Source organism: Corvus moneduloides, chromosome 10 (assembly GCF_009650955.1).
Source record: "Corvus moneduloides isolate bCorMon1 chromosome 10, bCorMon1.pri, whole genome shotgun sequence".
Classification (NCBI taxonomy): domain Eukaryota; kingdom Metazoa; phylum Chordata; class Aves; order Passeriformes; family Corvidae; genus Corvus; species Corvus moneduloides.
Genome location: NC_045485.1, coordinates 21,005,341 through 21,031,428, shown reverse-complemented (window position 1 = coordinate 21,031,428; position 26,088 = coordinate 21,005,341). Strand labels below are relative to the sequence as shown.

Here is a 26,088-nt window from a genome sequence, read left to right as displayed (position 1 = left end):
TGTGCTACTCACATAGTAACTCCAACACTGGTTTTATAGCACATGTAGATTAGAAAGGTAAAAATTCTTTCAAGCCACCCTGACCCTTCTCACCAGTTTGAGTTAGTTCTTTTTGCCAGAATTTCTGGTGCTCCAATCTGCACAGTTTTTAATTCCAGTCACTGTATTCATGCTCACCCCTGAGAAAGTGTCAACTTTCCTCAATATTCATTCTAAATTTACTGTGCCTTCATCTCGACATTTTATGAGATTAAAATTAATCAGATTCACTTTTACATTTTAGGCAAGAAAATAAGAAAGGTGCACATCTAATGTGCAAAGTGAAACTTGAATCTTGCTGTATTGAGACAACTCTGCTTTCCCCCTCTTTGCTAAATTGCAGATTTTATATGAGCATTCCCAAAGGAATAGCACAGAGAGACTCAGGAATAAGTAAATGAAAGATGAGATGGATATAAATACTCCTCTTACCCTCGAGCAAGACTTTCACATTGCAGTCACTTTGTGGACTAAAAGCCTGAAAGATCCCCAAAAGCTTTATAAGCATTAATAATATTTGCAATGATGTAAGCCAGGGGCAATGATGTAAATTCTGCAGTCCCTAATTGAATAAAACACTCATTGAAGTCAATAGGAATTGCAGTCAATTAAGCCGTAAATATTTCAGGTCCTGAGCTTTTTACACTAAAAAAATGAGGCATCTATGAGTACTTTCACTGGTCCAGGGCAATGTTTGCTCAGAAGCCTCTGAGAAAGCAGATGGGGCTGGAGCAGCCACATGGAGCTCAGGTGTGTAGTGTCAGTCACCAACTCCCACCACATGCTGGCAAGGTACCTGTTCCCTTATCCAGGTGAAAATGGGAGGCTGCTTTCACGTGAAGGCCTCAAGAAGCAAGGGCAGTTGTATGGATGGGGCCTGAACTTGACTCAAATTTCAGGTAATATGGTAAATAAAATTAAATCCTCATGAAATTTGATGTGCATGTCCAGAGCCCATCAGAGGAATGTAATTTCTCTGAAGAAGTGAACCCAGGCTATAGCCACAGCTGTTAATTACTTACCAGTAAATGGGTAGGTGTGTGGCAGGGTCCTGTCATGTACAGAACAGTTTACATTGTCCCTTGCTGTTGCACCCAGCTGTGAGAAATGAGAGGCATGTGTGCTGCCCCTGAGGAATGGCAGAGGAAGGAGGGTCTGTGTGCAGCCCTGGCACTGCAGATGGTTTAGGATCATTCCTGCTGCTGGAAGACAGGGCCTTGGCTGCCAGAAACCATTTGCATTGTGCTGTGTCAGGAGCTTCACAAAAGCACACAATAATGCATGTAATGAGTCTCCAGAATCACATTTGTGAGGCCTGGAGAACGTTTCTTTTTCCCAATATGAATTACTGAGTCATCCTGTTCATGTGAGACAGACTGAATTCTCTTCCCAAAGAGCTCCTTTGAATCACTATTACCACCAGATAACAGATGTTGCTCTCCAGGAAAGTTTTTCATACAAGCTCTTATAATCATGGGGATTATTTCAACTTGACCTTATAACTACAACAGAAAAGCAAGATGAACTGGGGGATCTCACAGGGCTGTGTGCTGCAGTACTTTGCATACCTAAGTAACTAGGCCTTGAACAACATGGCTACTCAAAACACTGCACAAAGAATAACAGAAACATCCATAGTCTTAGAAGGTAAATACTACTAATTCCCAGCTTATATAGGGGAAGAAACAAGCCCTGAAGTGTTTAATGGACTTGTCTGACGTCACGCAGCAAATATGTAACAATTCAGCAATAAGTGATGGAATGTTCAAAAGCATCTCTCTTTGAATCTTAGAGCCTGTGGATGTACAATAAAACTCAAGTTAAATATTTTGAAAATAGGACTAAAAGTATAAATTGGAAGCTTTTAGTAAAGTGCTTTAAAATGCCCATCTTCTGTCAACCACTTCTGTTTTAAACCACAAAACATTTCCTCTCTAATTACTTGCTCAAAGTGAACCTTACCACACACCTTAAAAGAGACATTGGAAATGCTGCAATACTTTCTGAATTTCAGCCTTTCCTAACAATGCATATTTCTGGTCAAGCAACAGTAACTTTCCTTCTGCATGCCTTTGTTGTGTTCCTGAATTGCAGTTTTGGATGATAAAGCACATTTTCACCATTCTTTTTTCAAAAATGCCAGTAACTGACAATTTAAAATCAGACATTTACATTGCAACTATTCCTGCGCCTTCTGGGGCCACTTTAACTAAGTTCATGCAATTAAATTATTCTCTAATGCTCTGAATACACATGTACCGTGATTTTACACTAGAGTTTTGGAGTTACATCACCAGATCCCAGAAGCAACAGAGCTATGCTTACTCACACCAGTGGACAGTCAGGCCCAAGTAATGAAATAACAGCCTTGATTCCAAACAGTGGTAACAAAATACAAAACCATAAGGCTTTGGTTTGATAAAAATGAATTAGTAAATTTTTCATCTGATGGTCTCATTAATCACTACAGTCACAAATTAAAACTCACAGTATTCCTGTGAGATATAGATCCAGAGAGATACTGTTCATTAAAAAAACCTACAAACCAACCAACCAACCAACCAACCAAAAAAGTAATCTATGCCAAATCCGGTAGATGATGTCTACCAGATAGAATAATCCATCAGGTCAGGAGAACTGACCTCCAGCAGCAAAGGCCACAGTTCAGACTGAGATGTCCAGTGCAGTGATAGCACTAATCCTGTTATCAATAGTGATTTGCTTTGTCATATACTATGTTTAGAAACTATTGTTCACTCAATGATTATTCACCTTCATTTATTTTTTTGCCTTCTGTTTCTCAAGGGATGAGGAGTTTGGGCTCCTGAATGTTTTTATACATTCTTGCACTTATCCAGCCTGTCTCAGTCTCTCCAGGAGGGACTTCTCTTTTGCCATCCTGACATGCCTCTTCTTGTTTTTCAGCCTGTGCCATACTTTCCCATCCAGGTCTGAAGCCTGACTTTTTGTCAGTAGATCAGTTTGTGCTGTTAATTATTCCTCTTCTTTCCTATGTATTCAAAAGCACAAGATAAAGATAACAATCTGAATTCACCACTCCAGCATCAGACATGGCACTAAAAGGGTCCAACTGCTGACCAGCACTTTGTGTCACTGGGCAAACACTGTATCTCAGGCTCTAATGTCTCTACCCAAGCCCTGCTCCCTGGCTCACCACCCCAAACCCTGCATGCCAGCTTCACCAAGATGCTCCAGGAACCCCATCTCTTCCTGGCCTGCTCCCTGGAGCTCTCTGCTGCTTGGTTCACTGCACTCCTGGTACAAGCACCACTAAACCCCCTTGGTTCCACCCAGCCCTACAGCTCTCCTTCATTCCTCCCTGCCCTTTGCCTCCTGACTTCTCAGACATGGGAAGCTGCTGTACAATTAGAATTGCCAATCTCCTGCATCTCTCCTCAGAGCCACAGATATTGCCCTAATTATTGGCAGTTGTACTGTGAGCAATTCACAGTGCAGGCTCATTCCCTTCTCCTCCTTGCAGCTTCCCTCTCTCTGTCCCACTGTCTGGAAGTAAATGCTATTCTCTGCATAATACAGCCATGGAGCATTTTCAAGAGAAAGAGAGATGGTGAAGCAGATAGACAGGAAAAAGGTGGACAGAGGGATAAAGACTGAGGCTTGTTACCCACCATCTTCTCCACAAAGGTTCACCTCTGAATTTCTCATTTGAAATCCTACTTTACTAATTAATATGCCTTATCTAAATGTCATCATATTATTTTTCTGTCAAAAGACACCACCAAGAATAATACAAAACTATCATTTTGTGGTTCTGCTTCCCAGATTACTATAAATAGTGAAATCATATGGAATTGAGATAAACATTAGATAACAATAAATTTTCTTTGCGCTTACTGATTTTTTTCCCCTACAGTGTAAGCATTTAATATTATTCATATCCTAAACTGCTTGAAAGTGATATCCAGCACACAGATGTCAAAAAACAGTAACAATTTTTAGAAAGAGGAGACAGGTCTACTTTCTGAACAAACATATTTTCTCAACAGCCTGATGAAAAGATCATTTTCATCTCAGACTTTTAAAATTGTTCCTCTGAATTCTCTTCTCTCTCACATATACACATCCAGACTCATTGCTGTGCTCCAGTAGTTTTGATAATGCAAAGCTATCATAAACACATCTGAACACATAGCAACATCTAAAATTCAGTAACTGGAATTTACCACATTAAATTAAGTGCCCCAATAAATTTTTCTACTGGGGAAAAGTGTGAGCCAAAGTTACACTCTGTATGTATTTGCAGTAAGCACAAAATAGAGTGAAATAAATATATGCTTTATACTGGTTAATATATGCCCTGCCCATCAGCACAGGTGAGATTGTCAGGATGTGAAGCAGATGTGTAGGTGAACATACATTAAGCAGCAAACAGTAATTCTGACTAGACAGTTAATAATTTGAACTTTGATATATTGGCAATTCTACAGAAAAACAATCCAACCACCTCAGCAATTGTCCCTCTCTCCCAGGAAGCCATCACACGAACAAGAAACTGTGCCAGAGTAATTCTAAGGGGGGTCATTTAAAACAACAACAAAAACCAAATGAAACCATCCCAAACCAACCACTTCAGTCACATATGCCATAACCCAGACTATACGTAAATACCTCATAGAAACTTCTGAGGTCATTGGGAATGTCTAAATAGATTATTTTTGCCTCATTTCTCATGTATTATCTAGGTGCCCTCCCATGCAAAAAACCAAAATCTGGGCCCATTCTGCAAGGGAATGACCACTGCCAGCTCACACTACTGATCCCAGTGCCAGAAAAAACGTTTGCAGTCTGGAGGATCTATTTTGTCATTGTCCATAGATGAGCAAAGAGTTACCTATGAGCCTGCAAGTGGCTATTCAATAGACAACATTTAAAAACAACAGGAGTTCAACATCTTCAGCATCCTATGGGACAGGACTCCTTTCTGGATTTTCAGCTGCCAGCTGATGTGGCCTAATATATACATACAGCACAACGAAGAGTATTCAGAACTTCCCATTTGCCTGAGAGGCAACCACGCTTCATGCTCTGAAATCTTCATTACAACACTCTGTGGGTTTCTTAGTTATAATTAATTCTTCTGAAAATATTTGAGGGATGAGTGGATGTATATGGTGATTGCAGCGGTGAGAGAGGCTGTGGGGTTCATAATTACAAAGAGAATAAAATCCTGCCCTCCTGTATATGCAGCACTACTAAGATTTCCTTGTTCACATTAGGCAAAACCTCTCTAATTTCAAGGTCAGCTACATGTGTTACAACAACAACAAAATAAAGTAATTATGCTCAGTGTTTTGAATAAATCCAGACAGGACAGTTAATAAAATAGAAAAATCCTCACTTACCTCAGTAGTTGTAAGCTGTTATTTCATACTGTGTAAACTTTCCCTCCCTGCTAACTAAACAGAAGTTCTGCAATCTTGATGCTAGAATAGCTCTCAAATACATACTGCAGAATACCAAAAAAGAGAAAGCCTATGTTGTCCTTACTAGCAGGCATCTCTCCAGGGATGATTGGTCATTACCCTGGCAACCCTCACAAATGGCAAATGACGTAAAGAGAATGGGAAAAAAAGCCACTGAGAGCAGAAAGCACTATATGCATTATAGATAGTTCTGGGAATCCATGCTCACATATGCATTAAATGGCTTCAGAGGAGCACAGGGACCTTCCATTTTGCAGAACTGCCTGCTGAGGTGAATAAGAAACTTTCTAATTTTTTTCTTAATCAAAGCATTGGGAGCATCTCTAAGTTTTTAATTGAAGCAAATTGGGGGTTGGTTATTTTAATAATTCAGACACTGGGTTTATTCTCTTTTTTATTTTCCAATTCTGTTAAAATTTCCCATTAAAAGAGCTCACAGTCATATTCAGACAAGAGCGGATGTATTTTTCATTATTCCTTTTCACCTTATTTGTTGCTACATAAAGTTACCTATTATTATATTTAATCACATTGTCTCATACCCTCATTTTTCCCTAACAATTCATTTGCACAAATTGTACAAGAGTTCTCATGTTTATGTTATTAAACACATTAGCAGTTGTATTTAGTGTTAGTGATAATTATGCCTAAAGAAGATGTGGCTCTAGCCAAACTCTAGCGGACAAAATAAAAAGCATTTTGCTATTTTTGCACAGAATGATCACAGTGAATTTGACCACACTACGATCTGTCTGTCACTGAGTGAAATGAATTTGGGTGTGGTTAATTCTTCCACTATCAGACAGAAAAAAGCACAAGTAAGATAAAGGAAATCGGCTTTGAGATTCTTTAGCACCACTCCACGATTCAGTAAAACGGAAGGAATTCTGGGTACAAAACCCAAGAAAAGCATCTTCCACCCCTGCTTGCATATGTTACCAATTACAATCCAGGCATCCTTTTCCTCACTCTTCTTTAGACCTCAGGATTTCTGGATTCCTAAATGCACAAAAAACAACTTTCAAAGAGCACATTGGAGAGCATTAGCATTCAGATAATTTTATAACCTAAAGGAAAGGGCACCATTCCCTGAAATAACTGAAGAAGTGAGGTGGCTGCTCTAACCACTTAGCTATTATGTAAAAGTTGGATGGAAATGGCTCTACCATGACAACTGAGTTTTCTGTTGAACTGATTAAAACACATCAGATGTATTTGAACTCTGCTCCACTCCAAACCTGAAATGAAATGGAAGTAACCAGCAGCTTTCACTAGGGTATTTCTGTACCTGGCTGCCGAAATTCAATTAGTTACAGCTTTTTGGAGTAAAAGTTGGCAGTCTTTGAAATTCAGATTTTTATTATTTTCCAAATCTACTGCTCCATTGCAATCAGGAGGATGGTGTTACATTTGTATCATGACAATTTTCCAAAAAGCCTGAATGAGCCATTGGAAATGACTGAGTTTTATGACCAAAGAACTAATGATATTCCATAATGCTCCATTAGGTGTACTTTATTTATTTGCTGAAGACAACTCATTTTTAATTATTTAAACTCTGGCAACATCATACTAGCAAATGTTCTGCTGGGTTATAATTGACAAATATCTTGGTCTAGCAAAGTGAAATCTTGGTATAACATTACCTCTGATAATATATTCCTTTCCTGACAGGAGGATGAGTACTACTTTGTGTTTAGAAACCATAGAAAGCAAAGTTTAGCAATTTGTATATGGCCAATGCGAGCTCCATGTTCCCATAAATCTCTGTGATGGTCCAAATGGTCCAAACCTAAGCTTCTCACTTTTTTTTACAATTACTCTTTGCAGAAATTTAGATCCAACTAAAAATTTTTCACCAACCTTCCGCTCATCACCAAAACTAAACAAAACCCTTACCGTTGGTGTTCCCAAAGTTGCTTTCGTAGAAACAAATGTGGTCTGACATGGAAATATTCTCTAGGAAATGCTAGTAGATGTAAGACCAAAAAGTACTGAAATATACAAAAACTTTGTGTGTTTTTGCAATACAGATTGCACAGAGATTTCTGTGTTTTGTGGTCTTAACAAAACCTTCATATTTGTATATTATACCCAGGCCTGTCAACTTGCCTTTGTCTGAGCATGTGAGATTGACTCATGAATGTTCTGGGCAGCACAACAGGGACAAATCCAATCACTGAGTGGGGAGAAGGGGAAGACACTGGTGCAGAGCTGCAGTCAGGAAAAAAGTTTTTAATGGAGTCTTAGGAAGAGGCACAAGGAAAAAAAGGGTTGCCAGTCCTTAAAGGATCCTTTCTACACACTGGTATAATTTGTCAACACATTATCAAATAAAATTAAAAATTCATCAGTATGTTAAAAAAGGCTGGAGACAGGAATCATTCAGTAAGTAAATTATTACTGATTTTAAGTGATTCATCCCAGAAAAGGATCAGCTCACTGAAGTGAGTGGGAATAAAAAGTCTTCAGCATTTTTCTGGCTCAAGCATTAAATGCTTGTGAAATGTATCCTGTTGCAGAATCCATTCACTTAAACACGCCTGTAGTGACCTGGTGTAAAGGACAATCACATCTTCTCCATACTTTCCAAATTCTGTCTTTTCTCTTAGGTGTGTCTATTTCAATTTGGTTTTTAGCTGGAAAAAAATGAGCTCAGGTTTTAGCAGGCCTGATGCCTTTCATGCCACAGAGTTACAGAAAAAATCCCAAACCTATCAGAACATACTATCTCTCCAAAGGCCCTTACACTGTCACGTCACGTAAACATCAAAAGGGAGAATGATCATTTTTGTTTCCCAGGCTATGGATATGATTGTGAACAATACCCTGTTGAGTAAGGACAATATATTCTTTTTTCTTCTCTTTCCTTCTAGTGGACAGACATGTCCCTCGCCAGATGATGTCAAACCCATTATTAGTGTCCTTGCACTTCTTCATTAGCAATATTGCAGCAAGACCAGCTGATGTCAAGGGTGTTCATGCTGAAAGATAACATTCCTTAGGAGGAGAAATTACAGCCTTTTAGCATTCTCTGGCTTTCCCACAATTTAGCTTTATCTGGGAACATTATTACAGTGAAATTCAGTGAGATAAACTAAGGAATAGAAAGTACTAACATTCAGAAAATGCAAACATCTGAACAGGAGCACACTGCTGTAAAGTAGTATCCTTTACTACCCCATCTCAATCAAATTCATAGATACAGTCTGCATTTTAACACAGATGCCTCCAAACCCAGGATTTCATCCTCTCACTCCATATTTGTTCCCATTCCTGCATTTGCCATCCAGCACCTTAGCAACTCAGACTCACCTCTGCTGACCCTATAAACCCTGTGCTAAAATACTCCAGTGGGTGACAACCACTGTAATGGGGAATACCTGCAGTCTCTGCTGACTCACTCTCAGGGCTGCTGGTTCAGATTGACCATCAGCCACCCTGCCAACCACACCACAGTCCTGGGAGGTGCTGCAGCCTTGGGATCCCCACAGCTTGGACTACAACTCGTAGTAAGCAACAGATCTGAGGTGCCCAGGACTGGCTCTCCCTGTGCTGGCACTGGCAAGCACGAAAGTGCTCATACACACAAAGAGAAACCATGTCTGCAGCTTTGATTAGGGCAGATCTAAACAAGCCATAGAAAATAAGCAGTTTCTGGGAAATACAGCTTAAAAGGCCTGGCTTTCTCCAGTTGTGTTTCCTGTTTAGATTCTTTCATGTGTCTCAAAAAAGGAAAAATTTCTGATCAAAGCTTTTACTAGGATAAAGATACTCATGCAGTGTGTGTTCTACGTGGATGAACTGTTGCCAGCTAATATAATACATCTTATGCTGAAACCTTATAATCTGTGGAAGTAATCAAAAAGGTAGCATGAGCCCAGTTTCCTAAAAACACTGATTTAAAGATACCTAAGACTTGCTTACCTCTGTTCTCCCTACCATAAGCATCCCACAGTGCTAGACAGTTTTCTATCTCTATTTTTCTTGATTGCTCAAAGAAATCAAGTATGGTTCAAGCAATTAATAAATACAAAATACCAAGTTTTTCATGGAGTGGTGCTCTTATATGCTGTTTACGCCCTGTGAGAAAGAACATCCTTGACCACCCTCCTAGACAGGATTCTCTATGCCACACCAAATTCTCATATACTGGAGTAAATAATGAAGACTACCCACACATGTAAGCTGACATATCAGGACTCAAGAAAAATCCATCAGCAGCAGTTCTGATCAGGTTCTTCACTGTACCACATCTTTTCCTGATAACACTTGGAAACACTCATTCCTCTCAATTTCACTTACAAGGAAGATGTCTTGGGCCTGATGCACACAATTTTGCTGTACTGAAATAAAAGACTGTGTCAGTGTGGTGAGAGAGAAGAATCAGTCTCTAAGATAACCACATAAGCAGAAGAAAAAGGGATTACAAATGTGGATGTGATACAGAAGTTAGAATTCTTACACTAGTTATAAAAGATGCCATGAACTTATCTGTTAAAGCAGTTTCAAATAATCATCAAATAATAAACATCAAATAATGCAAAGATCTTATATATACCATCCCAATACTTTTTAAAATGGAGCATATTTATACAGATGTGTGCTCATGCTGTAACTCAACAGCTGACACTTTTGAACAGCTCTAGCATGACTACCCCACCACACAGTTCTTTTGTGAATAAATATTCAGATAAAGCACTGCAATCCTAAGCTTCCCTCTATAAATTGGTAATTCCTCAATAGAAACAAACCATTTTCTCATCAGACTTCTAGCTGCAATGCAACTGCATTTCTCTACATGCTCATTTTGGATGACAAAGTACTTACTTGTCACAGTAATGACCTGAATTAATTCAGGAAAGCAACTATCTCTTTTCAAACATGCCCATCCAGCAGATACACTGTTGTTTTTCCTCCCTACTGTTTAACAATTAAGTTTATGACTATATAGATATAGATATATATTTGGCGATAAAGTAATACATAAATTTAAACCCCCCAAGCAAATACTTTGGTTTTGAAGGTCAGCAGAAATAATGCTGCTCTCACTTGCATTCCAAACCCTGCAGCACTGTGTGGATTGCCAGGGTCTCTGCCCCTGCGTTGCCTGTGCCCTCTCCTGGTGGCAGAGCAAACGTCACACAGGACACGTGGTTACATCAAAACCTTCCCTGCACAACAAACGTTTCCTGATGCCAAGTGAAACAGCTTTTCACAGTAAACCAGACCAAGATTCCAAGACTGACAGCATTCCAAAAAGGTGACACAAAACGTGCCACTAGGCCTATAAGATCAGTGTTGAGCACACCCTTACAGCTCTGACCAAGATCAGTGCTCTGTGCTACCTGCTCAGCTTTTATAACCAAATTCCCAATGTCACACTGGGAAGCACAGGCGATCAATGCCCTCATTAATGGCAAGGCTCAGCTGACACAAAGATCTTCTGTTTGTCAAGCTAAGCTGGTTCCCAGCTGTAAGGAGCTTTGTTTCTGCAGATGAGAGGTACTGAGCCAGGTCAGGGTTGGCCCAGCTGCCAAGCAAATAAGCCCTGCAAGAATCCAAAGTGACTACAGACCAAGCACTAAGCCTGAAACAGTGAGTTCTGCCAGATCTGAGCCAAGTGAGACATATGTGCACAAGAGACTCATTTGAGAAGGGCAATACAGACACACTTCAATTCTGGCCAGGGCCAGCTCAGCCCAGAAGACCAATTACCTCAGAACCAGCTCCAGGCAAGTATTGCTGTACATTGCTGATCAAATCTAGCTCTGTGATTCCTTACTCTGCCTGATCTAAACAATGAAAGGGTCTGGAGGCCTCTAATTCGGTTTCACAGGAACCACTTACAGTACAGAACTACAAAGTAGTTCTATTATTACATGGGTTTTTTCCCCTATTCTCCAGCATATCCTAGTCACTATTATTCCAGCCAGTCAGATGGAATCTCAGCATGCTCTCTGAAATCTAGTAAGGCCATCCACTGGCGATGGAAAGTTGACTGTGTATTAATGGCAAGCACCATCATCTCTTCCTTCAATCATGTTCTACAATAAGAGTGAGTCACAGGCCTTTTGCAGACGGACTAGTTAAACACACCAGCTCCAAAAGAAGATTCTGGAACATAAAACCTCAGGACTGCCTTGCTGGAGTCACAGAGGGATTTCAGACACTTCTCCTTTCCTCAGCATTTTCAATTGCTAAGACCAAACAGCAGTACTCATCCAGGTTTAAGATGTCTGCGTTTAGTACATTTTATATGAAACAATTCAGTGCTTGGACTGCAGTCTGAGATAAGAACCTAAAATTCTTTGTGACAATGATGAGGCCCCTTAGTGAGGCTCAGCATTTAATTTCTGTTCTTGCTCATTTTCTGCAGAAGGAGAATGATAGCACATTTATACTCAGCATCCCTGTGAGGAAAGGAAGTATTTAAATTAAATAAAGCACCCTAGTACTTTAGCAAAGAAAGTGGAAAGCTGAGAGGTCACACAAAGTTCTTGAGTGAATGAGTATTAATGATTATTTTGCTTTTTCATCTACAGATGCTTTCTTAGGTCACATAAAACTAAGAAATTCAAGACCTCATCTGAAAATAGGAAAAACAGAACCTTTAACATGCATTTTGCAATCAAGAAACAAGGAGGAACCCAGACATCACGAATAAGTCATTGTCACAGCCAGTCTGCTGGCACTGCAGTCTGGGAGACTGGCTGGCAGTTGTATGGCACAGCTCAAAAGCAACAGGCCATCAGCCACCCCATGGGGAAGTGCAGCTTGTTGAGAAGCAAAAACTCATTCTGTTCAGTTTGGGCTTGACATATACATTACTTTCTACATTGCTTTATGTTCAAAAAAGTGAATGCACTTGCTTGAAACAACGAAGTCTTAAAAATCTCAAAGCAATAATTAGGAAACTTCCGTTTCTCCAGATTATCACTGATGGAATTAATTTTTGCTTATGAGTAAGCATCATCATTTGATGTCTCGGTTCATGCCTCACTTTTAAATGATTCTTCTCTTTATTCCTGTGGACAATTTATGCCAGTGTTTGCCTCGAGAGTTACTATATGCAATGTCACACGCAGTAAATCAGTATGTGATATTCCCATGAAAAGCACATGGTTTGTGTTACACCTGCATCACAACTCCTGCCAAGATATTACAGCCACTTGTACCAATATGGAAACCTAGATAAAATACATTAATTGTTTCTATCTACTTTGATTTTATAATTCTTGCTTCTGATGAAACTAAGCAAATGTTATTAAAAAAACCCCAAATGTTTGGGTTCATTATGGAAAGTGGTAGCAAGATTATAGATTTCACCTGCTCTTATGCAAACATAGGATGATGTGCAGTTCACTGAAATAATCTGAAATTTGCAAATCCTTAAGTCAGGCTGAACTCTGCTGAAAACAGATGCCTCGAGTCCATTCTTCTTGTGCATCAAACAGTGTAGGGTCATCCACCTGCTCCAAAGCAAAGTCACTGCAAAACCTTGTCAAACCACAGCAGTGATGCTCTGCACACTTTCCACTGATATAAACACCAGGAACAGTACAAGGAAGACAAAAGTAGGACCTAGAGAGTTGTCAGTCTGTATTTCCTTCCCCTTATACTCCAGGTTTCTTGTGAATTGCATGGATTTGGCTTTGTTTCTGGATGGTTATCAAATCCTGAGGCTTCTAGATACCAACATGATTTCCAGGGCATGTTGTTGTGTTGAAGAAATATTGAAGAAAACAAAGCAGCAGAATGCTGTGTTGGTTTCTGTCTTACAGATCAGCCAAAAGCAGCTGTTTTGCAGAGAGCAGGATCCGGCTTAAAGTGTCACTTATCATACGAATACAACGAATCATCCCTGCAAAATAAAGTACAAGAAGGAGATAAATGAAGAACCTCTGGCATGGTAATTCCAAATTTTCTGAACCGCTTTTGCCATCTGCAATTAATTTCTCCTCCTCAAAGAACTCTGCCTTGAGTATTAGTGCCACATACTGGAAATCAGGATAACATACTGACTTGAAAATATTTCATAACACAAAATGAAGGTGCACTGACTTTATGATGTATTGTTAATGAAACAGCAGGATTTATCTTTCTAATGCTAGCACCTATATGTTGTAGTTGTATTGTACTATAACTTATAAAAAGAATTTCTTAATTGCATGATAAAATTATGAAGTTTGCTCCTTAAAGAAACAGAGACTCAGATTGTGTGTCAAATTAAGTTCTTTGCCCTTTAGAGTTAGTAAATCAAATCACCTCCTTGTACTGTCATAATTGCGCTTAAAAAAACCCACTCAAGTGGTTGTCCCTTGGAACTGCTGGATTTTACTACTTTTCCTATGTTTTGACACTCTCCCCCTAAAAGGGGGATTGCTGTTCACCAGCCCAATGTTAACTGCAGCATCTTGGGAGCGGCAGTACAAACACACAATCTAAGGTGCTTTCCCCCTTCACCAGCATAAAGTTTGCTGAGATTTGTAGTGATTAATTCGATTCTCAACAGCTTTACAAAGCTTATTTATTCAGCTTCCAGAACAAAACTACTGGGTACACCAAATGTCAGTTTTATCTCTCTCTTTACCTCCCTGATAAAATTCAGTGTAAGTAGGGAGGTATAACAGAAGCTTAAGTCACAACTTAGGAAAAAACCTCAGAGTTCTGTAGGAAGTTCTGAACTCCCTATACAAATAAGATAAAGTGAGCTCACACCAGTAGTTTTTGTTTTATGGTGAAAATACAACACTTCTTTTTATAATTTATAGTCCTATAATTAGGTGCTACTAAGATTGCTCATTACGCTATCCAAAACTTCATAGTCAAATGTAAATGTAATAAATAAAATATTCTATTAAGCATGCTAAATCTAATCACTTGAAGATCCTTGCTGCAGTATTACAAAAATAAGCTACATATCTTACGTAAACTTTAAAAGCTCACACAGCTTTCCATTCCCTCCAAAAAACCCCACCTCATATAAAAATTAAAAAAGGTCCACCCCAGGAACACTTGCCCTTTAAGCCAATTCCCCTGTTCTCCCGTTAAAATTTTAGTCTTCTCTAATGCTAACTACTGGTTACTGCCTGAGGTCTTTCTTTTGTTTTAATTCCTACAGCTTTATAGGTACCCATCTCTGGCTGTTCTGGCTGAACACCAGGTTTGGCTGAGCACTCCAACACCAAACAAGGTGATGTGAAATCCTAACTACAAGTTCAGCTGTAAAACTGGCAGCTGAACTGCCCAGCTCTGCAGACACACCAGCCTCGGCGACCAAGGGCTCTGCCCCAAGCAAGAAAAGAGCAACACGAGGCAGGGATATCAAGATAGGCTTCAAAAGCTTTTTATTCTCAGTGGTAGAGTCCAACAGAACAGTGGCAGCAGCAGGGGAATCACAGAATCAGTTAGGTTGGCAAAGATCTCTTGAGATCATCGAGTCCAACCTGTGCCTGGCAGTTTGAGACTATATCCTCTTGTCCAGTCGCTGGTTGCCCGGGAGCAGAGCCTGACCCCACCCGGTTACAGCCTCCTCTCAGGTAGGACTCAGGGAGGGCCCGGTTACAGCAGCTCCCTTCCACAGTCCCGATGCTCTGGAGTCATCCCAGTCCGCATGTGGCAGCAAGTTCACCCTGCGAGCCCTCAGGATTCACAAGCCGCCTCTCCCCGCTCCAGCAAACCCAGCAGCCTTCCCTGTGTCCACTTCTGGGCTCCTCACTACGAGAGGACATGGAGCTCCTGCAACCGATCCAGCGGAGGGCAACGAGAATGATTAAGGGACTGGAGCATTTCATGAGGAAAGGCTGAAGGAGCAGAGCTTGTTCAGCCTCGGGAAGAGGTGACCCCGGTAATGTGTACACGTCTGCAGGGAGGTGTCAGAGACCCTTCTCGGTGGTGCCGAGCAATAGAACAAGAGGCAACAGGCAGAAACTGATGCACAAGAAGTTCCACCTGAACATGAGAAAGAACTTTCCTGTGCAGTGACCGCGCACTGGAACAGACTGCCCAGAGAAGATGTGGAGTCGCCCTTACTGGAGATACCCCAGAACCGTGGGGACGCAATCCTGTGCCACGTGCTCTGGGACGGCCCTGCTGGAGCTGGGAAGTAGAACCAGATGATCCACTGTGGTCCCTTCCAATCTAGCCCATTCTGTGATTCCTCCCACGCTGCCCACCTCACCTGCCCCGCGCCTCTCACCTCCCGCGTCCCGTCCCCTCCCGCCGCCGCTCCCCTCACACCGCCCCCCCACCCTGCGCTCCCTCGACTGCCCGCCCTCCGCGTCCCGCCTCAGGATTGGCTGCCCGCGGCAAGGCCCCGCCTCCCGCCGGCCGCGATTGGCCGGTTCTGCCCGCGCGGCGCTGCCATTGGCGGGCGGGCGGCGGCGCTGCGGGTCGGGCCGCGCCGCGGGCGGGGAGCGTGGCCGGGGCGCTTTTGTTGCCGGGTCGGCGGGGAGAGGAGCGGGCGGGGAGCGCGGGGCCCGCGGACACCGGAGCCGGCGGGGAGCGGGGCCGGGCGGCGCGGTGCGGGCACGGCGGACGGTGGGGCCGGGCCTAGCGGCAGCCATGAGCGGCGGCGTGTACGGGGGAGGTGAGTCCGGCGCCGCCCTCCCCTCCCCCGCCCCGCGAGGCGGCGCGTGCAGCCCCGGCGGGCGCTTCCCGCCTCCCTCAGCCCAGCCCGGCCCGGCGCTGCCGCGGCCCCTCCGTGTCCCACGCGTGAGGAGGAAGAGGCGGCAGCGGGCCTTGTTTATGTCCTTCGCGGCCCCGAGGTGCCTCCTCCGGGGAGCGGTCGCACCGCGGCCTTGGGCAGGATCAGCAATACCGGAGTACGGAGAAGGTCCCCGCACTTCGGGAGCCGGGTGTGGTTCCCTCGAGCCCCTCTGCGCAACCCCGTGACCACCGTTCGTGTCGGACAGGTTCTCTTTAGGATGTGCAGAGATCCGCGGGGATCGGGCCCGCAGGGATGGGCGTTTCGTACTCTGGCCCTTTCCCTCACATGGTCGCTGTTTTCAGTCTCACCTTGCTTATCCTCATCCCTCCCGGGGGCTATGGGCTCGCCTGGCTTCGTGTGACTGTTAAATGAGAACTTTTTGAAAGCTTTCTCTTGCGATCCGTTTAGCTGCAACTACGTTTTTTCTCTACTGCTAAAATTCTCCTTCTTACTCCAAACGGAGGGATTGCAGTGCCCCGGTTAAAGTCTGTCTGCAGTTTTCCCATAACCCTCTGGTAGCTGGAGTTCTGAATAGAGAAGTTTCTCCTTGCCTTGTAAAAGATCCCTTGGTTTCCTTTTCTTCCTTTGCCTGTAAAGCAGGCAGTGGGCAGGGAAAAGTCAGGATTGCAGAAGAGTGTAATAACCATTTATCTTGATTAACAATCTTTTCAGATGAAGTTGGGGCTCTGGTTTTTGACATTGGCTCGTACACAGTGAGAGCAGGCTATGCAGGCGAGGACTGCCCAAAGGTGAGAATCTGTGCCTCCATGGAAATTCACCATGAATTTATGCCCTAAGTCTTCGAAAGTTACAACCCTTCCTAATACATTGGGGTTGGTTCTGTCTGTATTGTATAAAGAAGCCTCTGAATTTATGAGAAAAACACCAACTTCCCAAACATTATTAATCCTCATATACTGCTTGCCTCTTGCCTTGCAGGTTGATTTTCCAACAGCCATCGGTGTGGTGCTAGAAAGGGACAATGGCAGCACTCTGATGGAGATAGATGGTGACAAGGGCAAACAAGGGGGCCCGACTTACTACATAGACACCAATGCCCTGAGAGTTCCAAGAGAGAATATGGAAGCCATTTCACCTTTAAAAAATGGAATGAGTATGGTGCTTTGTCTTTTTCTACCTAGCTTCAAAATAGCATTGCCAGGCTGCAGGAAGTCATAGTCATGTTGATAGATGCTATGTACAACAACAGAGGCTGTAAGAACAGATTACTGGTTTATAAATTGCATGGAAATGTGGTTGGTTTTCACTGCTGGTGGACTTTCAGTGTAATTCTTGAAGTCATGGTAGTTGTGGAGGAAGAGGATTCTGCAGAGCTGTTAGAGGAAGTATATGTCTGCTGAGGACAGCGTTTGACTGAAGAGCTCTGTGCAAAAAAATAAATTGGAAAGCCTTTATGTGTTTATGAAATGAAACAAAACTTAGATGTAACTAATCTCTTTGTGTCAATGTTGTTACAGTTGAAGACTGGGATAGTTTCCAGGCAATTTTGGATCACACTTACAAGATGCATATTAAATCTGAAGCAAGTTTGCATCCTGTCCTTATGTCTGAAGCACCAGTGAGTAAAAGCAGCTGTGCATTTTGATAAGTCTTTTTGCTGACTGCAAACATTGGTCCTGGATAAGTCTGACAATGGCCTGTAGGTGACAAGTGTTAAAACTTAGCTACAGAAGTGACAAGTTTAAAATACTTGGCCAGGTTCTGGAAAATGTCTAAAAAACCTCAATTTGAAATAGTTGGTATGAGTTGTATCAGAAAGTATTTACAATATGCTATTGTTTTTCACTTACTGAAAAAAAGATAAAAGTTAAAAAAAGAAATTTTACTTCCTAGAATAAAAAGAAAAAGATGATTGGATGCCTTATATATCAAGTTACACTTAATAAAATGCCATCAAAAAATTGTGCTTCCTTCAGCCTTACAACTAATATAACGTGACACAGAATAATATTTATAATGGAGAAGTTTTAATTTTTCTGTCTTTGTTTCTGTAAGTGGTCCTGTAAGGCAGCTGAAGTGGATAAATACAAATTTATGGGAAAATCTGGACAAGGTGTCTGTCATTTAATAATGCTCATCATTTGAAAGGCAGATCTTGAAGTCAGAGTAGAAAAGGTAGACATGCCATACACAAGTGATGCCTTTCCTTAATAAAATCTTATGAAAAGGATTTTCTTGAATTTCATTATTCCCTTGTGTTGAATCACAGCTTGTGGAGTGTGGATGAATTTGCAATGGCTGTTTCATGTTTGATGGCTCAGTGGGTGTCTGAATAGAGACATTCCCATTGTCATTCTCCTTACAAACCTCATCTTACTTTGTTGTATTGGCTTGGAAAAAACTTCACATTTTCAGTAATGTGTTGGATATTTCAGATATATCCTGGCTTAATCACAGCTACAGTAGCACTGTAGAAAGATGCTTTGGAAACTGGAAAGTCTGGATTTATTTTTCTTCCCACTGGGCAAGTTCCTTCATGTATCTTCCCCCTTGTAAAAGGCAGGGTGCTTGCTTTAGAGAGTTCTTTGGGAACCCGACACTGGAAGAGCTGTAGAAGTGTAAAGAAATCTATTGTAACAGGAAAGGTGTGCAGCACTTTTGTGTGATCAATAAGCATTGATGTATTGTTGTATAAATGGAATAAAAAGTGTTCTAAAGAAGTAAATTACTTGAAAGCTGTCTCTGTGGAATTTTGGTATGATTGAAAACTGTGGCTGCAATTTTTCCAATCACTTCTTTATTGTGTGTTAGCAATCTATTAGTGTGCAAACAGAGCTTCCTTTTGGTCACTTACTTGTGGTTTGGATTTATTATTTTTTAGTGGAATACCAGAGCAAAGCGTGAAAAACTGACGGAATTGATGTTTGAACACTACAACATCCCGGCTTTTTTCTTGTGTAAAACTGCTGTTCTGACAGCGTATCCTTTGAAATGTTACACTGCATGGTTTTATTTTCCTCCCCCAGGAAATGATGGTAAACTTTCTCCAGGCAATTCCAAGTATAATGGCATGTCAACTTTCTTCAAATTGACTTCTTCCATAAACATCCAGGGAGGAAGTCAACAAATTCAGCTTCTGAACTTTAAGACATTAGAGCTCATTTTTGAAGTTCTCCCAATCTGACTGTCCTTGGGGCCCAAGTCTTTTTATATTATTATTACTCTTTTATTATTATTACTATTTTTTTTCATTGGATACTATGGATAAGAATATTATGGACCTAAAATGGTGGTGTCCACACTACTAAATACAGTAATTAGAGCTTGAAGTTTTCATAGGTTAAGAAGAATATTTGTTATTATTTTAAACTAATAATAACATGTTTTCAGCTTCAGAGTCTAAATGAGTTGGATATACTTAGAGCTTGCTGCATAGTAGTGATGTGAATTTTCACATTCCAAAGCTTGAGTTAGTTCACAGATGGAAGTTAAATGCTGCTCTCTCTATGAGGTTGTGCACTTCACAGAAAGATGGTACATACTGGAAAATGACAAATCCTTTCTTAGAGCCAAGGAATAATGTGTTGGGGTCCTCATCCCTAGTTAGGTTTTAATTGTAACATTTTTTTCTAAGTGGAAATTACAATATTTTCCTTAATCATTTTGACTAGTTTTGCTAATGGGAGATCTACAGGTCTCATCTTGGATAGTGGGGCAACACACACCACTGCTATTCCAGTGCATGATGGATATGTGCTTCAGCAAGGTATAAACTTTCATGGATAACTATATTGGAATATCAAGGCTGAGTTAGCTTGATTTCTGCTTGTATACTTTCATTACTGTTTTTACATCTGTGTGTCCCATTTAAAAGGAAAAAAACCCCTAATCGAGTTCACTGACAAATAGTTGGGAGAGTCTGTTCATGATTTGGATACTTTCCAGGTGAGTTGTTTCAGTTTTTATTTTGGATGCCTTCTTTGCCTTCTAGGTATTGTAAAATCACCACTTGCAGGAGATTTTATCACTATGCAGTGCCGGGAATTGTTTCAGGAAATGAACATAGAGATAATTCCTCCATATATGATTGCTTCAAAGGTGGGAAAGTAACTTTATTTAGTAAATGTTTTCTTGGGGAGAGGCTTAAATGTTTACCTGGTGATTGTGTACCCTACAATCTCAGGAGGCAGTTCGTGAGGGGTCACCAGCAAATTGGAAGAGAAAAGAGAAGTTGCCCCAGGTCACCAGGTCTTGGCACAATTACATGTGTAATGTAAGTAGGTCATTCTTCCCTCTTTCACCTCCCCTGAGTGTTCTATAAGTAAGTTTTGTTTGCAAGTATATCAGCGTTTTCTCTTGAAGAACTAGAAAATCTTTAAAAAGTTAGTACTAATTCTATAAATTTTATATAATTGAGGACTAAAATTCATATAAATTCATGTTAATTTTAACTCCACAGTGTGTCATTCAGGACTTTCAGGCTTCCGTCCTCCAAGTATCAGATTCAACCTATGATGAACAGTACGTTACTTTCTTCTTTCTTGTAAAATCAGTTACCAGTTGTGCGTGGGGAGCTCAGCCTGTTCACTGCTCTTGGCTGGTTTTGTTATGGAAAGAAGTTTTATCTAAACACTGTTTATTTATGAAAGTAGGAATACTGCATATATCCAGGATGTAGTTTTTTGTTTAATACTCCAAGATGAGATCATAATAAATTTTATTTGAACTTGTACATCTTATCAATCACAATATTCCCATTGGCACTGTAGTTTATAACGCTGCTTAGATAACTTGACACCCTGTTTAGAAAGCACTTTAATGTGTTGCTTTCTGCCTGATGCTCCAGGGTAGCAGCACAGATGCCAACAGTTCATTACGAGTTTCCCAATGGCTACAACTGTGACTTTGGTGCTGAGCGTCTGAAAATTCCTGAGGGATTGTTTGACCCTTCCAATGTAAAGGTAAAACCACTGTGATAGCTGTGATTGGAAGGCTTTACATGACTAGGTTATCACTTGGCTTCCTTTTGTATAATATTTTTAATTTCATGATTTGGATGCATTTGCACTGTGGGGTTCTCCTGGGGGTAGAATTTACCTGTCTTGAATTATGGCTGGGCAAGGGAACGATGAAATGTTCAAAATGGGTGGTGATTGGGAAAATAGGAGGGTTTTTTTTTTCCTAACAAAATGCTTAGCTCCTTCTTCAGAATATTTGTAAATTCAACTCATTCAGGGCTTTTCTATGCCTTGCTCTTTTGAAGCAATGATGTGTAGATTCCTAATTTTCCCTGCAGGGTTTATCTGGTAACACGATGTTGGGTGTGAGCCACGTTGTCACAACAAGCGTTGGAATGTGTGATATAGACATCAGGCCGGTAAGTGTTAGTCAGCCAGGCAGTGTTTTAAAGCATAGATATTTTTGTGCTGATACATGTTTTTGGGACTAGAACAGCAACAGTGAAGATGTGGATTTTCTAGGATAATGGTAAATACATTAGAATAATTCTGTAAGTATTAAGTGTTTGTATATAGGGATATGTACCATTAGTGTTTTGTCTTACAAAATGCTAAATCAGGATCTTTTACTGAGTGTTTCTACCCATATTTAAAGATCTGATGTACAGATTTTGTGGCTGGCACTGCATAATTTGGCTTGGACTGGCTTCAGATAAGCATTTATGTTTGTAACTTTGAATATCTTCTATGTTTAGAACATACATGGAATGTACATGATGGAGCCCTCTTTAACTAAAAACCCAAACTATGCTAAACCATGACAAATTTATAAAGAGTAGAAAGAGGAGAAGAAGCTTTAAAGGAAAACTTTATTTTTAAAAATAATGTTCTATCTTTCTCAGGTGTCAATTTTATACAGACTGCATGGGAGTTTTTTCAAAAATCTTTTTTCTGTTAACCAGTGTGTGGGAGGGCTTAGTGGGCTGGGCTGTGGTGTGTGTTCACCAACTGCAGCAGTAGCGAGATAGAAAACTGCTGCAGGGTTTTCTTTTGGGGTTGCATTCAGCTGTAAAAAAACCCAACAATTTGGATACAGGGGAGATGTGTAGGTTGAGGGTTCTTCATAGTAGAAATCGTTCTGTGAAATAATTTAGAATCATTAATCATATGGCTTCTGTCTTCCTTTTATAGTTAAATATTAAGCTGCCTTGCAATATTTTTAAGTGATTAAATATTTAACTGAATTGGGAGAGGTAATACTGTTGGCATCAAGAGATGTATTATTGCTGTTGACTATACATCCTTGTGCCACCCCTCTCTATTGTGAGAAAGAGCTGTTTTCAGAATGATTTCAGAATTAATGCTCTAGGTTGTTTTTTTCTCTTTAGGGTCTCTATGGCAGCGTGATTGTAGCAGGAGGAAACACTCTAATACAGAGTTTCACAGACAGATTGAACAGGGAGCTGTCTCAGAAAACCCCACCGGTAAAACAACTCTTTCCATTACTGCATTGAGTATTTACCCTTTCACTTTTCTGCCACATAAGTACTCAAGGATATCATTGCTTTGACTTTCTTAGGAACCTGACAGCTGAACAGGTTTCTTCAGGGTTAAGAAACCTCCCTCTCTAAAGAAAAGAAAGAATTCTTGAAGAGTTTTTAGACAGAATAAATTCCAATATACCTTGGAATGAATATTTTACTGCTTCACTCTTGCTTTCATATTGTGATCCTAAGTTCTGTAATTTTCCTCAAGCAACAGCCAGTATTTCCTTTGATGGTCTCTCTTCTGAAGTGTTGCTGACTAACTTGAGGCACATTCAGTCATTCTGCCTGAGGTCACGTCATGGTGGCAATTGTTTTTCCTTGATATGGCAGACAACTTAAATCACTAGGTTTTGTCTATGAGTAACATATTTACATATTTTTTAATGACTTGATGTCAAAGAAAGTATTGATACCTTGCATCTGAGAGTAGATATAATTACGATATTTCTTGAATTTTAGTATTCAAGCAAAAATGTTCTGCTTGTGACAACTCTGAAATGATGAATGTTAGGAGAAACTGAGAAATGTGTTCATTCACTGCTTATAATAGCTGAGGAGGAACCCATTGAAATGCAAAGATTTTATTGCTACAAGGCATTTTGAAAGCAAAAGGAATGAATGGGTCCAAAAAAGGCTAGATAAAAGTTAGGTCTAGCAACATTAGTCATTTTAGTCCCAGTGCAGTGTTGGAGATGACAGTATACACTGTGATACTGCTCTCTACCTGCCCCATTCCTTGCCGTAACCATTTGCTGTTGGGAGACAAGGTAAAAGCCACATTTCCTGTTCCACTGTGGCTGATTTTGAATTCTAAATAGAGGGCAGATGAGCAGTAGTGCAGATGTACTAAAATGGACCTTTTTAAGCTGCATGTTGGTATAGACACCAGGTTCCTTCTGCTGCTTGTCCCTAAAGGTCACCAGCTTCCAGTTTGACGTTTGGTTTTGGCTCCTTTTCTGTGCAGAGCATGCGCCTGAAGTTGATAGCGAACAACACGACTGTGGAGCGGAGGTTCAGCTCGTGGATTGGGGGCTCCATTTTGGCTTCTTTGGTTAGTAGACCTGTGTTACTTTGTTGCTGTGCTGAACAGCACTGTCACCCAGACATCTGATTCCCCAGAAGTGTGCATTGCAGAGTTTGTGCTATGTAATCATCATCTTGGCTATCCTCATGGTAAGGTGAAGAGAATCTGTTTTAAAAAGAGGTATGAGCATTTCCAGTGACAACATATCCTTCCGTGTTCTCCCATTTTTAATGGCAAGGTGCAATCTTGAAATACATGCACTTTCTCTAGACTGTATCTAGTAGACCATGAAAGTAGCAAACCTGTTTCTGCATCATATTCCTGTGTGTAGGTCTACAAGTTTCTGAGTGCTGAAATGGTTTGTGGGGGTTAATTGATCATCATGGGAAAGGGAGACTGAAATAAGCATTTGGTGCTGCACTTCCTGTCTTGAGTTTAATCCCTTAGCAATAAAAGTCAAGGAAGAGATAGTTAAGCAGGTCAAGTCCTATTACCTCATATAATGCAAGGACTTGCTTGTTCTCCCTCCTAGGAAAAGCTAATCATGTTTCAATTAACCTTCCTTTGTGTTCTGATATTTATTTATTTTGTGTTGGTTTTGTTTCTTTTTTTTTGTAGGGTACTTTCCAACAGATGTGGATTTCTAAACAAGAATATGAAGAAGGAGGAAAACAGTGTGTAGAAAGAAAATGTCCTTAGACCTCTTTACTGTGAAAACTGCTGCCTGCTCGGTGCTCCTTCTGTTTTATAGCTTTAGCATACTCAGGAATGGGATGGACTGTTTTTTGTAGAAAGTTTATATTGGGTTTTTTTCATAATTCAAGTTCCATTTTAACAAACCTTAGAAATTTTGAGAGACCTAATTGGTACTATAATAGAAAAAGGATGTTTACGTCCCTTGTAAAGCAATAATTCATGTAACAAGCTTTTTATGATTTTGTATAAATGTCTATTTTTCTCTAGTATCTTTTCCTGGGAACAGCTTTACAGGTTAGCTAATAGATAGAGGCATAACCTTGCAAATGCCTGTGCTTATTTATTAAATATTTCTTGTCTAATTTCTTGTCTGCTTTCACATACTAGTCTTCCTTGCTGGTACTTTGGCCTTAAATTGCTCTTATTTTTCTCTTAAAAAATAAAATTTGGTCTTTTATATTTGAGCAACCTTGTGAGTACTTGCAGAGAAAGTTACTCTGCTGTTTTAAAAGTTGAAAGTTTGTATTCATTGATCTATTTTAGTGTAAACTTTTACTGTCTCACAGAAGTGTTACATTCCATGGAGTGAATGTTATATTAAGCACTGGTTTGCTAATTTTTTGTTACGGAGCAGTTTCATTTCAGTACGCAAGCAATGCTTTCCACCTGATGTCTAAGAATGTATTTAATGCCTTTGTGATGTAGGTGAGAAGCAAAACTTGTTCAAGACAGAGGAATTGAGACAAAGAATTGCCTCTCCAAGACTGGGAGCAGTCAGAAGCTTTCAGTGTGTGGCTTGACCCTGCTGCAGGGAGCTGTAGCTGAGGAGCAGCTGCTGTGTGCCCATGGCTGGTGTGGCTCCCTCTGTGCCTCCCAGCAGGGTCTGTAAGTGCCTGTGTTTGCAGGGGGAAGGTGCACTCAGGGTCACAGGAACGGGGATGACTTTTTTTTTCAGCAGGAATTGGCTGTCAAGACGCAGCTTGATGTTGCTTTTAAGCTTACTTTAAATTACAGTGGTGTGATGGTCTGTTTTGGGACACAATGAAGTTTTGCTCCTTATCTCAAAAGCTGTGGAAAACCAAATAGCATTTAACTGATCTAAAAAAAATAAACAGTACTGCTACATTTTTGTATCCTAAAAGCTCTTGTGGGTAAATAATTATGAGGCCTCTATTTGAAAAGTTTCACATTACCTCCAAATAATAAAGTAATTTATCAAACCAGTCTGCTTTTGTCTTATCATGAGACTCATGAGTTACTCTTGAGACAAAGTTGCTTGATCCAGATTTTCAAAGCTATTGACAAACTCTATTTCTCTTGCAAAATGAGGCAAACTGCAGAGTTGCACCAAGTGATCCAAGTCACCAGCTCTTGCCATTGTGGAAGAAAAAGACTCAGTCCAGTTTGCATTCAAGTGGAACATGGAACATCAACTGAACTGGCACCTCAGCCCCCTGCAGTGCGTGGTGTTTTTAAGCTTTTCCTCAGTGGTGTGCTTAGATTTCAATATGCCAAACCAGCTTTTATCTTCTGTTTTATCTTAAAAGAATTGCAGTGCAGTAGTAATACCTGTTAATATTCCAGCAGCATACGGAGAGCAAAACACTTCTGGAGGTTTTCTTACCACTATAAAGATTCTGAGTTTAAATAGGGGGAATTTTGTGTCATGCAGAGGAGTAAGTGAAGG

The 26,088-nt window shown here is 40.7% G+C and overlaps 2 protein-coding genes and 1 long non-coding RNA gene across 3 annotated transcripts in view; 1 reads left to right on the top strand and 2 right to left on the bottom strand.

The window, feature by feature from the left end:
- Positions 1-5,501, bottom strand: part of GNB4 (G protein subunit beta 4) — a 59,774-nt gene extending 54,273 nt beyond the window's left edge. The window contains exon 1 of the mRNA XM_032119363.1: positions 5,424-5,501. The gene's annotated coding sequence lies outside the window, so the exon portion shown is untranslated. The remainder of the gene's footprint in view (positions 1-5,423) is intronic.
- A 7,002-nt stretch (positions 5,502-12,503) lies between these two features.
- LOC116449052 lies at positions 12,504-15,705 on the bottom strand. Its single transcript, XR_004242213.1, has 2 exons — positions 14,954-15,705; positions 12,504-13,368 (listed from the first exon to the last, which is right to left on the bottom strand). It is a non-coding gene; the product is annotated as an uncharacterized LOC116449052 (long non-coding RNA).
- A 305-nt stretch (positions 15,706-16,010) lies between these two features.
- ACTL6A (actin like 6A) lies at positions 16,011-25,625 on the top strand. Its single transcript, XM_032119789.1, has 14 exons — positions 16,011-16,095; positions 16,888-16,964; positions 17,155-17,329; positions 17,694-17,794; positions 19,058-19,155; positions 19,848-19,942; positions 20,168-20,274; positions 20,360-20,449; positions 20,636-20,697; positions 21,023-21,137; positions 21,473-21,553; positions 22,523-22,618; positions 23,646-23,732; positions 24,324-25,625. Exons 1-14 carry the CDS (start codon positions 16,071-16,073, stop codon positions 24,402-24,404), a joined length of 1,290 nt encoding a protein of 429 aa, XP_031975680.1. The 5' UTR covers positions 16,011-16,070; the 3' UTR covers positions 24,405-25,625.
- Positions 25,626-26,088: the final 463 nt, after the last annotated feature.

Excerpts from the sequence above, each read along its gene's own strand:
- ACTL6A (XM_032119789.1), top strand. The coding sequence starts at position 16,071 with ATGAGCGGCGGCGTGTACGGGGGAG. Across the intron at positions 20,450-20,635 it reads GGCACAATTACATGTGTAAT|TGTGTCATTCAGGACTTTCA; the intron begins GTAAGTAGGTCA and ends TTAACTCCACAG. Across the intron at positions 23,733-24,323 it reads GCTCCATTTTGGCTTCTTTG|GGTACTTTCCAACAGATGTG; the intron begins GTTAGTAGACCT and ends TTTTTTTTGTAG.